Source organism: Dipodomys ordii, unplaced genomic scaffold, assembly GCF_000151885.1.
Source record: "Dipodomys ordii isolate 6190 unplaced genomic scaffold, Dord_2.0 Scaffold16, whole genome shotgun sequence".
NCBI classification, from domain to species: domain Eukaryota; kingdom Metazoa; phylum Chordata; class Mammalia; order Rodentia; family Heteromyidae; genus Dipodomys; species Dipodomys ordii.
In genome coordinates, this window is record NW_012267232.1 from 18,066,018 (window position 1) to 18,081,417 (window position 15,400).

The 15,400-nt window shown below is 41.1% G+C and overlaps 1 protein-coding gene and 1 pseudogene across 2 annotated transcripts in view; both read right to left on the reverse strand.

Annotated features, from left to right (window-relative positions):
• Positions 1 to 2,036, reverse strand: part of Brms1l (breast cancer metastasis-suppressor 1-like) — a 36,339-nt gene extending 34,303 nt beyond the window's left edge. Inside the window, exon 1 of one of the 2 annotated variants that reach the window (XM_013012368.1) lies at positions 1,759 to 2,036. In XM_013012368.1, the coding sequence (XP_012867822.1) occupies positions 1,759 to 1,900 (142 nt within the window). In that variant the 5' untranslated portion in view covers positions 1,901 to 2,036. The remainder of the gene's footprint in view (positions 1 to 1,758) is intronic. The other variant, XM_013012367.1, reaches the window with a different exon arrangement.
• Positions 2,037 to 7,874: 5,838 nt separating this feature from the next.
• Positions 7,875 to 8,192, reverse strand: LOC105982626 (annotated as a pseudogene).
• Between the last annotated feature and the right edge of the window lie 7,208 nt (positions 8,193 to 15,400).

Here is a 15,400-nt window from a genome sequence, read left to right on the forward strand (position 1 = left end):
GACAGCGCCCAGGCCCAGAGTTCAGGCCCCACAACCGGACCCAAAAAATAAAAATAATAAATAAATAAATAAAACCTTGTCTCAAAAGAAGTTTTACAGATGTAAGAAATGTATTCATAAAGTCTAGATGTTTTTCCTTATAACCCCTATTTTGAAATATAATGTACTTCCGTGGCAAGGCGGATGATTTCAGGATTATTCTAAGGTAGATTCCATCTCAGGTAGATTCCAATGCATTGTTACTTAAATATACAACCTATGTGCTTAAAATACTTCATTGTCTATCTTCATCTCAAAGATTTCCTCTTCTATTTTCAGTTAATGCTACACCATTCTTGTATCTGGGTTTAACTTATCTTCACTCCTAAACTTGCATTCATCAATTCCGTTGTATGCCTCTTTCTTTGAAATCTTTCACATACACACTTTCCTTTTCCTCTTGGAACTCAAGCCCTTCTCCCAACCAAACTAGTTTTCTCACTCTTGAATACGCCTTCAGTTCTGGCCTTTGCACTTTCTCTCACATTCCTTCTCTTCTAGGCACATTCAACCATATCACACCAACCTAAATTCTACTCACTCTTCAAGATAAGTCCAGTAATTCCACCTTCTTCAAACACTTCTGACCACCCAATTCTAAAATTTATTTCCTCTGCTTTTGAATTCCCACAGCATTGTTTACTGTCAAGCATTCATTGGGCAATTGAATAAAGTGGTGACTTATGACAGCCCTAGTTGGGGCTAGATCATAACTATTTACACATCACACTGAGTAGCATCTGGTGCTGCACAAAGATGTCATTCAGAAGTACTTATTTGGGGAGATTTATTGATTTATTGGTTGCAATGTTGATTTATTGATTGAAATGATATACTTCCAAAAAGATTTGCTCTGACGGGGAAACAGAAAAGAAGGTGTGGCTGATACCACAGTCATCAACCTGTAATCCATGCTTCTCTTCACCCGACTAAAATCCAGATGGTAAGACTCAGTTTCATCTTCATTAATAGAAAAGGATCCTGGTAATCACAAATCCCATTCCTTTTTAAATACTCACTCCTAAAGTTTCAAAATTTAACCTGCCTCCTCAGACTCCCCGCTCAATAACAACAACAAAAAATTCTGAAACAACCTGAAGTTGGAAAACTGAAGGGAAGAAAATCTCTAGAGAATTTCAACCATGCCCCTCCCCCAAAAAAAACATTTATAAATCAGTAGGGAATCCCAAATCATCCCTCTCTTTGGTCCTTTTCTCTCCTTGAAACTTCATAAAGTGGACAATTCCCAAGTGAACCCCGAAAGAGCACAGCGATGAAGTGTCGATGACACAGCCGGACAAGACTTGGGCAGGAACAACCCACCCCACGGGGAGAATTCAGAATTGCAAAGGTGAAAAATCTGGATGGGGCGGGGAGGAATTTCCTCAATCTCCCAGCCAACTGGGGGCTGGGGGTGGGGGGGAGGACACCACCAAGGTCCGGACGCCAATGCGTCCCCTCGGCTCTGCTAGCCCAGGCCCATCCCGCCCCGCCCCGCCCCCCGAGACCCCGCGGGGAACCCAGCAGCGCCCGAGACCCCGCCGGGTGCACGCCGGCTGTCAGTCAGGGCGGCCAGCTAGTCCCCGCCCCTTCCCGCTTTCCCCGCCCCCTCTCCCAGCGGGACGCCGCTGCCCGGCGTGCCGCGAGCGGCCTGGCTCGCGCCGCGGAAAAGGAGTGGGGGGAGGGATTCGGGGGTCCGGGCCGGGCGTTGTCGCACACCTGAGCTGTCTCCATCCTCGGAGACCGACGAGCTCTCTGTGTCCTCGTCTTCCGAGCTGCTCCCCTCGTTCTCGGCGTAGTCCACCTCCATCTCATCGTGATGATTCGTCTCCTTCTTATCCCCTCGGGAATGGACCGGCATTTTCCAGCCGCGCCGTCGCTTCCCACTTCCGGCGCCCAGCCCGGCCACCGCCGCTTCAATGAAGGGCGCGCCGAAAGCCCCGACCCACCCCAAGCGGCCGTGCTCGCTTGGAACCCCTTCGACTCCTCCCCGCCCCCGGCCCGGGCCTCACAGCCTAACCCGCAGGCTCTGCCACGGGAGCTCTGCCATTGGCGAAGGCCGTCTCCGGGCCGGGGGCGGGGCTTACTTTACTCCAGTACGGTTGGTTGGCTGTAATTACGGCGCGTCCTCCTGGTGCATATCGGGAGTTGCAGTCCATAGTGTTCAGACCTTCCCTGGCTGTGGGTTTCCATAGCTCAGCAATCCAGCTCTTATCTTCCTGCTGGACTTCAAGTCCCACAAGGCATGAAAGCTGAGACACTCCAATGCAGTTTATAAACTAAACAGAAACAGATTTTGGTCTGAATTTATCCTTTTCCCGCCAAGCGATTGTCTGACCTCCCTGACAAGTCAAGAAGTTTTTGTAAGATGGTGAGGTCTTCTGCTGGAAAGGGTCTTTGCCTACTCTTGGAGCCTACAGAACTAGGGAATAGTCTCCTCTACCTTTATTACCTCTAATACACTATTATATTGAACAGTCACTGTAGAAAGTATCTACCTTTATTACCTCTAATACACTATTATATTGAACAGTCACTATAGAAAGTAAATTGCACTTTAAAAACTTTTTTCGACCAACAATCTAGATAAGAAAGAAGTCTTATCTTCGCGTTTTTAGTGTATATTCTATTTTTTTAAATGCAACCAAAACATGTTATTAGTCTTAATTTGTTTCCATTGAAAAAAAACATTGATTTAAGATGTTAGCTTTTCTCAGACAAGTTATTACATAGACAATGAAGACCCAATAGCATCATAATAACCCATAGTAATTGACTATATTTACTCTTTATCAAATATCTTGGGAAATTTATTACAAAGGTTACATGAGTTTAATTCTCAAGAACCCTGAGGGTCAGGCCTGTAATCCTACTTACTCTGGAGGGTAAGATCTGAGAATCACCTTTCAAAGCCAGCTCAGGGAGGAAAGTCCATGAGAATCATCTCCAATAAACTACTCTGAAAAAGCCAAATGTGGCACTGTGGCTCAAAGTGGTAGGGCACTAGACTTAAGCAAAAGAGCTCAGGGAGAGCTCCCAGACCTTGAGTTCAAGCCTCATGACCAAAAACAAAAACAAAAAACCCTAAGGTAAGTGTCATTATTACAGATAAACTTCATTTTCAGTCAGTACTGAAGCTTGAACCTAAGGCCTCAAATTCCCTTCAGGGATATGTGATGTAATCCATGTCCCTAGCCCCTTTCACTGCAGTTATTTTTCAGATAGTTCTCCAGTAGGGCAGGTGTCAAACTTTGATCTTCCTATCAGGACTTCCAGAAGGCTTGGATTACTTACAGGTCTGAGCTATCAGGCCCAACTAAATCTTAAAATTATATTTTAGACTGGGAGAGAACGAAGGAAGGAATAACATTGTCCAAAAAGAAATGTACTCATTACCCTCCTTATGGTACTGTAACCCCTCTTTACACCACCAAATAACAATTTTAAAAAATCAAAAACGTAAGTAGGGCGGGGCACCAGCGGCTCACTCTTGGAATCCTACGTACGCAGGAGGCTGAGATCTGAGGATCACAGTTCAAAGCCAGCTGGAGCAGGAAACTCTGTGAGACTCTTATCTCCAATAAACCACTAGAAAACCAGAAATGGCACTCTAGCTCAAGTGGTAGAGTGCTCCCCTTGAGCTGAAGAGCTGAGGGATAGTGCCCAAGCCCAGAGTTCAAGACCCACAACAGACCAAAAAAAAAGGTATTTCATAAACCAGGTGCTGATGGCTCACTCCTGAAATCTTTAGCTACTCAGGAGGCTGATATATGAGGATCATAATTCAAAGCTAGCCAGGGCATGAAAGTCAGACTCTTCTACTTAATCACCAAAAGCCAGAATTAGAGCTGTGGCTTAAATCAGGGAGTGCTAGCTTTGAGCAACAAAGCTCAGAAACAGTGCCCAGACTGAGTTCAAACCTCAGTACTGCCAGAGAGAGAGAGAGAGAGAGAGAGAGAGAGAGAGAGAGAGGAGAGAAAGTATTATGCATTGTAGGACATTTCTTAAACATTAAGATCAACGGCATTATTGTCAACCTTCCCTTCTCTCTATGTTCTATAAAACAGAGATGTCTATAATTACTAAATACATAAAACTATCCCCAGCTTCAATGTCTTTGCGCTTTCTATTCTCTGCAAGTCTATTCTCCTTTTCTTTTTTCAAAGACATTTTCTTGACAACACATATCACTACCAGCACCTTCTCTGAAGACTTCTGTACCATTGTATTACTGCTATACTTTGTATTTGACAACTTTTTATTTGTTTCTATCCCACGGCATTGTGAATTGTTTAGCAAATGCACTTCACCTACTGGATGTTGAGTTCCTTGAGAATGGGGATTGTTTTAGTCCAGGATACAAATCCAAAGGCAAGCATTAGTCAGGCAGGTAAATTTAAAAGATGGAACTTTATAGGCTAAAGAGGGCAATTGCTTTCTTCCTACCAGCCAGATTATATTACTTGAGAAATATCCTAAGAATGTTAGATTTAGGTATCTGTATGAAATATCTAAATTTGTAAACATTATCTCTTTGGTTTGTTTTTGTTTCTTAAACTCCAGATCAAGGCTAAAGAGGGCAATTGCTTTCTTCCTACCAGCCAGATTATATTACTTGAGAAATCCCCTAAGAATGTTAGATTTAGGTATCTGTATGAAATATCTAAATTTATAAACATTATGTCTTTGGTTTGTTTTTGTTTTTGTCAGCTCATCCTATAATCCTAACTATTTGAAAGGTAGAGATTGGAAGGATAGAAGTATAAGGCCCACACAAACCTACTAAAATCTCCACTCATCTCATCATCTATCATCTCAGCTACCTAGGAAGGATTATGATCCAAGCTGGCCCAGGCATACAAGAACCTACTTAGAAAATATCTAAAGCAAAAAAGGCTGATGTGAGCCAGGCTCTGGAGGCTCACACTTGTAATCCTAGCTACTCAGGAGGCTGAAATTGTGCTTCAAAACCAGCCTGATCAGGAAAATGAGACTCTTCAATTAATCACCCAGAAAACCAGAAGTGTGACTCAAAGTAGTAGAGTGCTAATCTTGAGCAAAAACAAAACAAAAAGCTCAGGGAGAGTGTCCAGGTCCTGAGTTCAAGCCCCACAACTGACAAAAAAGACTAATATGACTCAAGCAATAGAACACCTGTCTAGCAAACACAAAGCCCTGAGCTCAAACCTTAATACTACCAAGAAAGAGAAAAAAAGAAAGAAAACCAACTGTGGGTTTAAATTTCTGACTTGTATTAAAACGCGCATACAATGTGTTAAATAGTAATAATCATTTATCTACCTGGTCCCTCTTGATATGCCAGGCACTGTTATGTATTTTAAATTTATTTAATCCTCTATGAGCGTTATTATATCTTCCATTTTGTAGATGAGGAGACAGGCATAGAACAGATTAGTTGGCAAGGTCATGGCTAATAACAGATCTAAGCTTTAGACTTGGAGACTCTAATATCAGATTTGCATACACACAGTGGCTTGTTGGGCTGATCTAGTGGGAGCTTTCTGTTTCTGCAGTTCATAAAAAATAGAAGAAATTTGGAGAAGAGAAGACATAGAGTCCTTACTCCCCTAGAAACTAGCCAGTTAAAATTGACATGAAATCACCTCTGGTCAGTTGTAAAGCAAAAAGTCTGCATTATGTCATCTTTAAATTTCTGCCAGCTCTGAAATTCTAACAATAAATATTATCAGTGTTGACAATGAAAACAGTGATTTTTCCACAATCAAGGAGTTAAAGAGGGAATGATGATAACTTACATTCATGTACCACTTTTACAGAAGGCTTATATAAGCAGGGCACTCATTTTAAATCTTACTTTTAAAAAATCCATATTTATACATTTGCTGAAATCCATCTGGAGCTCATAATTATCTCAGCAAACTCTTCTCTGAGCTGGCTCTTCAATTAAATTTCTTGTTCTAAAGAAAGCATGGCTCTGGCTCCCCTTAGGACCCTACTTCCTTTGTAATTCTCCACCCACTGAGTCTCATCATAGAGCAGATATAATCTTTGTTCTTCCACACTGTCCTAACCTCCTTCCCTAGATCCCTCTAGCTTGTCTTCATGATATACCAAGCAGTATCTATACCATGGTTAGCACCGATTTTTTTTTTTTTTGGCAGTCATAGGGCTTGAACTCTGGGCCTAGGCACTGTTCCTGAGCTCTTCAGCTCAAGACAAGCATTCTACCACTTGAGACACTGTGCCACTTTCATGTTTCTGATGGTTAATTGTAGATAAGAGTCTCATGGACTTTTCTGCCCAGGCTGGCTTTCAACAGTGATCCTCAGATCTCAGCCTCCTGAGTAGCTAGGATTACAGGCATGAGCCACTGCTGGCATTGAATTTTTTTTAGTGACTGGCTTAATGTCATTCTCTCTAAAGGTATGCCTATCATAATTCTTAGTTCTTTATTTGTTTGTGTGAGTTATATGGAGAGGATTTCATTGTTATATTTCCATACACTCAATCTCATTCGCTCTGTCACTCTTCCAATTCTTTAGTGGTTTCCCCCTCTCTCCCGCCCTGTATGGGTACTGGGCCTTGAATTCAAGGCCTGAATACTGCACTGTCTCAAGGCTGGTACTCTACCACTTGAGCCACAGTCCACTTACGGCTTTTTGCTGATTAGTTGAAATAAAGAGTGTCACAAACATTTCCTGCCTGTACTGCCTTCAAACATCTATACTCAGTTCTCAGCATCCTGAGGATTTCAGGCATGAGCCACCAGCACCTATTTGGCTGTCTTGGGTATTTGCTCAGATAACCCCACACCACAGGGCTTATTGTGGTACCAAGTGCACATAAAATAATTTTGGCATTTTCTTTCTAGTATTACTCATGTATCTTTAGGGGAACAGAGTTTTTTCTTAATCTGTTGCATTAAGTATTTTGGTATTACATAATAATTTAAATACCTGGAAAGTCATTTATTATATGACACAGAGCTGACCTATTGGCTTTGTTAAATCTTGACATTTTACTATTATTAGCTTCAGACCCTTCTCAGTCTCAACTCTCTTTCTCTTGGCAGGGGAAACATTACCTTAACACTGTGGCTTTTGATTACCATACATGTGTGCATGTTAATTTTGTGTATGTATTATCTATAAATAATATGCTATATTGTCTAGAATGTTTTAAGGTACACATATTTTAAATGGCCTTCTATATTATGTCTCATTCTACAACTTAACTTCATTTACAAATATATTTTAATATTGTAACCCTAATCTAATTATTTTAACCTGTTCTAATAGGTTCTTTTTTTTTTATGGTTTGCAGATGCCTCTTTAATCACAGTTCACTCCACAGTGATGAGGGGTGGAAGCCGCTGTTTTCAAGTAAATTCACCACGCACACTTGCTCCTGCCCCAAGGGGTACAGCCCCAGCCTCTGACAACAAACACTTCCATTCCCCAGGGAACCTCTTCCCCCAGCTGACCAGGAAAATAAGCCGGAAAGGATCGGGAACCAGATGTCTGAATTGGGATTAGGCTCAAAGGTGCCCCTTTTACAAGAAACACGCAAATCCCAACCATTGCCACTCAAGGCTAAAATGCCCCCTCAGGGAGGCTGAAAGCCAGAGTTCATTTCATAGCACTTCTCCCAGCAGCAACCTACGTAAGGCCCATCAAGAGATGGGACTTTCCTCTTTGCTGACCCTCAGCTGCTGCTGGTGTGCAGGTCATAAGGAAGCAGCTGGTACTTATGTGGTTGTGGGATGGGAGGTGCCAGAATAAGCAGCAAATCAATCAGATGTATGTTCTAGGGCTGGGTGGACATGGTAGCAGGATTGGTCACAGTGTCCTCCATTAATTCTTCTCCGGGCAGTTTCTGTTCAGGACAGCTTTAGGGGTAAATTCCAGCTTGTCCTTAAGGCTCACCACCTGGGTATGGTCCTTGCCTAGCAGCTCATCCAGCTTGCGATCCGCTCGGCGCTCTGAGATGCTCTTTTCCTCCTCCACAGGCGGAGGATCCTTTCCCCTGATGAACCATTCCAGGTGGTAGCCCCGACCACGAAGGCCACAGGAAATGTGACATAGGGCGCATAGGTACGCACCACGGTCCAAAACACAGGCCACATGACATCCGCGGCCCAGCCTGCACACCTCCACCCGCCAGCCCGCAGCACTGCTTGTTCTAATAGATTCTATTGGATGAATATTATCCATGTGCTGGCTAATACATATTTAGGCTGCTTTTTCACTTTTATAACTACTAAAAACAGTTACCTCTGGTTGGCTGGTGATTCACATCTATAATCCTAGCTACTCATGAGACTGAAATCTAAGTATGGAGGTTCAAAGCCAACTTGGGCGGGAAAGTCTGTGAGACCTTTATCTCCAATTAGTAACCATAAAGCCACGAGTGAAGGTGTGGCTCAAGTGGTAGAGCAATAAAAGCCCAGGGACAGCACACACACAAAAATATTGCCTCCATGAACACTGATGTTTAGATATTTTAGGTCACATGTGAGACTTTCTCAAGGAGAGTGGTATCCAAAATGGGATATTTGTATTCAGGATTGCCCTGAGGGGCAGGAAGGAAATATTAACATTTCTATTTATAAAACTCTAAAGCTCATCTTTGTTTGTAATACAGTAGTTATTGGGAAGCAACGTGTGTGTGTGTGTGTGTGTGTGTGTGTGTGTACTAGTCCTAGACTTAAACTTAGGGACTGGGCACTGTTCCTGAGTTTTTTCTGCTTAAAGCTAGCACTTTCCCTCTTGAGCCACAGCTCCTGACTTTTTGGTGGTCAAGTGGAGATGAGTCTCAAGGACTTTCCTGCCCAGGCTGGCTTTGAACCATAATCCTCAGATCTCAGCCTCCTGAGTAGCTAGGATTACAGGTATGATCCACTGGTACCCTGCTCAATTCCATCTTTAAAGTTCCAATTTATTTTCATGACAACTTGTTTTCAATACTCTCGTTTCAGTGTGCTTGTTTTCAATCTACAGATCTGTCACAGATGAAAAACAGGCAAATCCAAACTCTACCACATGGTGGTGCTGAGGTCCTAGCTACATAGCCTACAAACCTTCCCACTATTGATTGACCCAGGCCAGATACTGGAGGCTAGAAAAACAAAGAGGTACCAGAAGCTACCTCTAGTACAAGCAGAGACAGCACAGAGGACAAGGAAAACTGAAATAGAGAGGAAAATCTCTAATGACATTTAAACACCCAGGGACATATATGTTCAAAGTTAGTCCTAAGACTTTCAGTTACATAAACAAATTAATTCCTCTTTATCGAAGCCGTTTCGTTGATATTTTTAGTTAAAAGAATCTTGATTAATATAGGTAGCTTATTTTTCTGATGTATGGTTTTGGAGAAGGAATGAGTAAAATATTTTATATCTCCCATTATTATTCATGTTTAAAAATTACTTCTCATACTTCATAATGCTACTATATTAATTATTAAATGCATATTGACAGGGTGTCAGTTGTTCCCATCTGTAATCCTAACTAATCAGGGAGATGAGATCTGAGAACCTCAATTCAAAGCCAGCCTAGGTAGAAAAGTCTATAGTGGGTCCTGTGAGCCCTTGAACTTTGGTCTTTTTTTTTTTCAAGGATTAAGTTGATTTATTCTGCATCTTTTGCTTTTTTGTATAAGTTTTACAATCAGGGTTATCTACAGTTTGTGGGGAATTTGTTTGGAATTATATTGTTTATAGTTCAGTTTAGAAAGAATTGATATCTAAAAAAAATGCAGGGCTGGGGAGGTGGCTCAGTGGTAGAGTGCTTGCCTTGTATGCATAAGGCCAGTTCAACTCCTCAGCACCATATAAGCAGAAAAAAGCCTAAGGTGACTCTGTGGCTTAAATGGTAAAGTGCTAGCCTTGAGCTGAAGAGCTGAGGGACAGCGCCCAGAGTTCAGGCCTGTGACTGACCAAAAAAAAAAAAAAGCACCATTTTTACACTCACAAAGTTGCTCTTTATATCTTCTTCCATCAGAATTGTGTAGATTCCACAGGATTAATTTTTAATGAGGTACTGGATAAGCAAAAGGGCTTCATAGAGATCCCCAATAATTTTTATCAAAAAAAGTTTTGAGAACTGCTTATCGTTATCATTTCTGACCTAAACTCTTCAAAACAGCCAAGGTCATCAAAACCAGGGTAAGTATGAGAGAGATACTATCACAGTCAAAAGAATTCCAAGGAGATATCACCCTGCTTAGAATATATAAAGCAGGATGACAATGGTTCACACCTGTACATTCTAATTACTCAGTAGGCTGAAACCTGAAGGATCACAGTTTGAAAGCAACCTGGGCAGAAAAGTCTTTCCATTTGCAAAGAACTAAAAATGCTGAACTGGAAGCACAGATCAAGTGGTAGAGTGCCAACTGTAAGCAAGAAAGCAAACCAAAAACATAAGGCCCTGAGCTCAAGTCTTGGTACAAGCACACACACATACATTCTCTCTCTACTAACATAAGATGTTAACAGTAGGAGAATTGGGAGCTGGGTATATAGGAATTCTCTGTAATATTGACTCAATTTTTCTGGAAATTAAAACTGTTGTAATGATACAGCACTTTCCTAGCATGTGTGAAGCCCTATGTTCAATTCACCAGATTCAGAAATAAAAACAAAAATCAAAACAAAAAAAGCTGTTCTGGAGTTGAATGTGGTGGTACAAGCCAGTAATCCCAGCCACTGTGAAGTTGAATGAAGCAGAAGGATTACTTCAATACCACCTGGAGTTTCAAATTTGCCTGGGCAATACTGGAAGATATTATCTGAAAAGAAGCAATAAAAATTCTATGAAGTAAAAAAACTTCCATATTTGGATAGAGATGACTTTAAAAATAGTAACATGCGCCGGGCACTGGTGGCTCACACCTGTAATCCTAGCTACTCAGGAGGCTGAGATCTGAGGATCGCGGTTCAAAGCCAGCCAGGGCAGGAGAGACGGTGAGACTCCTATCTCCAATAAACCACCAGAAAACCGGAAGTGGTGCTGTAGCTCAAGTGGTAGAGGGCTAGCCTTAAGCTGAAGAGCTGAGGGACAGCGCCCAAGCCGCACGACCAACAAAAAAAATAGTAACATGTTCACATTTGGGGACGATGATGTTATTTTTCATGCATATATGTATGTATATTTTTGGGAAGTTCACAATCACTCTTCTTTTTTATTTTAAGTATGTATGTATGTATGTAACCATGTATGTAAGTATGTAGTTTTGTGACAATTCTAAGGCTTGAACTCAAGGGTATGTATATGTGCTGTTTCTGAGCTTTTTTTGCTCTACCAGTGGAGCTATAGCTCCATTTGTAGCTTTTCTTTAGTGGTTAATTGGTAATAAAAGTCTGCCCTGTCTGGTTTATAAACTCCAATCCTCAGATTTCAGCTACCTGAGTAGCTAGAATTACTGGCATGAGCTACCAGTTCCTCCCTTTTTAAGCAGGGAAACCTCATGGTTTGGAACATAAATTTAAATTTTATCTGGGCGCCGGTGGCTCACACCTATAATCCTAGCTACTCAGGAGGCTGAGATCTGAGGATCACAGTTCAAAGCCAGCCCAGGCAAGAAAAGCTGTGAAACTCTTATCTCCAAGAAACCACCAGAAAACCAGAAGTGACACTGTGGCTCAAGTGGTAGAGCGCTAGCCTTGAGCTGAAGATCTGAGGGACCAGCACCCAGGCCCTCAATTCAAGCCCTATGACCGACCCCCCCAAAAAAAATTAAATTTTAGTTCTCATCAATAATATCTGAATGATCATTTTGGGGTTTCTCTTTTTATAATAATGTCTACGGTGGGAAGAGCTTACACTTGCAAAATTTCTTTTGGATAAGAAAACATTACACTTATTTTCACTTTATGAAACATAGAAATTATCACAATTACAAATGTGGCCAATCAATAATAATACTAGTGAAACCATAAAGCATTCATCTCCAGAAATTAAAGGTCATTTTATATTACATAACAGTTGCTACAAATATTATGAAATATACTCATCACACTTTAAAACCAGGGTTTTCTTTGCCCCCTTATAACTCATATTTAATGTATTCACAATGACTATATATGCTCATCTGGTTAATAACACTTGCAAAACATTTTAATGCCTGTTTAAGTCCTTTGGAGGGGAAAACCAAGCAGTGGGCTAGACATGACAGATCTACATTATATTAACTTTTTATTTTTATCTTAATTATATTAGCTGTTTTTATAATGAGTTTCCATTTTTTATTTTTTTAATTATTTTTTTATTGTGCAAATACTGTACAGAGGGGTTACAATTACATGATCAAGGTAATGAGTACATTTCTTATCAAGCATTGTTGCCTACTCCTTTGTTTCCCCTTATGAGTTTCCATTTTTATCAGGATGCCAGATCTATAATTATTACATTTTCATTTTCGAGATTATGTTATGAATTCACCATTCACTGAATGCCTATTTGAGAGAGAGGGAGGGGAAGGGATGGTTGCGTGATTACCCATTAAACAAAGATTTATGGCAAGTATTCTGTAGGGTACTTTGTAAAAAGATTGGGATACAGTTTTAAACAAAACTATATCGTCTGTATTCTCAAGGAGTTTACGTATAGCCTAGAAAGAGAGCAAGTCTTCAAACTTACACAGATGACTTTTTTTGAAGGGAAGGAAAGGAATGTTAGGAGATAGGTCATACAAGTACATTTTCCCCACCTAATTATCATAATCACTGCTGTAGTTCATGTATGAGGAAAATGAGACTAAGAAAGATTAAACTATATGTCAAAAGTCCCAGAGCAAGTAAGTCCTGAAATATAATGACTCATTAAGACCTAATTCTAAAGAGCATGCTTGAAAACACTGTAGTGCCTGAATTTCACACAGCTATAAACAACACACCTCATCGTGATTTTTCTTTTTTCTTTCTCCCATTCCTCCATTTTCTCTCTCTCTCTTCCTTCCCTCTCCCTTTTTTCTCTCTTTCTCTTACCCTGTTTTTGATATCTCAAGCCGGCATTAAACTCAAGATTCTCCTTCCTTTGCCTCCTGATTTCAGAGATTATAGACTTGTGCCAGCATATCTGGCCTCGGTTTTTTTCCATGTTTTTTTTTGACAGAATTTTGCTGAGATTATAGGCATGCATTGATTTTTTTAAAAAATAAATCCTAATCTAGGCATCTGTGACTCAAGCCTATAGTCCTAGCTACTCGGGAGGCTTAGATCTAGAACATGGTGGTGCCAGACCAGCCCAGTAAAAAACAGAGCTAAAGCCAGGCACCAATGGCTCATGTCTGTAATTTTAGCTTCGCAGGAAGCTGATACCTGAAGGATCAAGGTTTGAAGCCAACCTGTATAGAAAAGTCAATGTGACTTTGTTTCCAATTAACCAGCAAAAAAAAAGCTAGACTGGAGGTGTGGCTCAAGTGCCAGCCTAGAATTGCCAAGGCACTGAGTTAAAAACAAAACAAAACAAAACACTATGCCACCACCAAAACAAACAAATAGAAAAGAAAATGAATGAGAGGAACTAGAATTAAATCTCTTGACTAATTCATGTATCATTGCATCATAATACCTCCTCAAAACCAGTTCTGCAACGTGTATAATTCCAACCTTTATTATCATTGTGTGTATGTTGGTACTGGGGCTTAAACTCAGGGACAGGGCACTGTCCTGTAGCTTTTTGGCACTCTACCATTCCAGCCACAGCTTCATATCTGGCTTTTCAGTAGTTAATTGGAAATAAGAGTCTCACTGACTTTCCTGCCAGGGTTAGCTTTCAACCTTGATCCTCAGATTTTAGCTTCCTGAGTAGCTAGGGTTATAAGCATGAACCACCGGCATTCAGATTGTAATTGAACTAAAAAAAATTTTTTTTTGCCAGTCTTGGGGCTTGAACTCAGGGCCTGGGTGTTGTCCCTAAGCTTCTTTTGCTCAAGGCTAGGATTCTACCACTTGAGCCACAGTGCCACTTGCAGCTTTTTCTGTTTATGTGGTACTGAGGAATTGAACTCAGGGCTTCATGGATGTTAGCCACGTACTCTACCAGTAAGCCACATTATAGCCCTTATAATTGAATTTTTAAGCTTATAAAAATTTATTCAGTTCACACGCAGGAGCTACCCAGGATGCTGAAATCTGAAGATTGTGGTTCAAAGCCAGCTCAGACACAAATCTAGGAGATTCTATCTCCAATTAAACAGCAAGACATCAGAAATGGAGATGTGACTTAAGTGATAGTGTTAACTTTGTGTGGAAAAAGGCAAGAGTTTGAGGCACTGAGGTCAGTACTACCGAATGCATACACATGTACACACACACAATTATCTTGTTGTCAAGTTGTTTACAGCAAAAACCAAGGATGTGATACAGAAAATAGGGGGGAAATAAACTTTTTTTTTTTTTTTGGTCATGAGGCTTGAACTCTGGGCCTGGGCGCTGTCCCTCAACTCTTTAGCTCAAGGCAAGCACTCTACCACTTGAGCTACAGCGCCACTTCCGGTTTTCTAGTGGTTTATTGGAGATAGGAGTCTCACGGTCTTTCCTGCCCGGGCTGGCTTTGAACCGCAATCCTCAGATCTCAGCCTCTTGATTAGCTAGGATTACAGGCGTGAGCCACCAGTGCCCGGCTAAAGTAAACATTTTTAATGTACTGTTCACTCAATCTTTCCACATGTGGGTTAGGGGGGATGTGGCTCAAGTGGTAGAGTGCCTGCCTATCAGTGCAAGGTCTTGAGTACAAACCCCAGTGTCAGCAAAAAACAAAACAAAACAAAAAACCAAATTCACATTGACTTCAGCATTTTCATGCATACACTGAGTATCTACCACATGTCAAGCATCACTGGAGAAGACAGGAAAGAGCAGTCTTATATTGTGAAACACTGAACAATGAAAAGAACTTTTCTTCAGGAAAGATTACAGTCTAAGAGATAAAGCAAAGAATGACTGCAACACAGCATGGTGAGTATTATTGTACAAGACTTCCAATGAGGGTGATGGCACAGTTTACCATTAATTCCAGCTACTCAGAGGCAGAGATACTGAGAATCAAGCTTTGAAGCCAGCCCCAGACCAAAAGTTAGTGAGATCGCCCCCCACCAGCCCACCTCTTGCCTGCATCTCAAAAAGATGGATGTAGTGACTTATGTCTATACTTCTAGATACTTGGAAGGTAGAGGTAGGAAGGTTTTGGTCCAAGTCTAGCTCTGGACAAAGAAAACTCAAGACTCTATTTGAAAAAATAATGCAAAAAAAGGCTGCAAAATTCTTTTAAAGTAGTTTTTATTTTATTTATTTATTTATTTTTGGGGTCCAGTCGTGGGGCCTGAACTCTGGGCCTGGGCGCTGTCCCTCAGCTCTTCAGCTCAAGGCTAG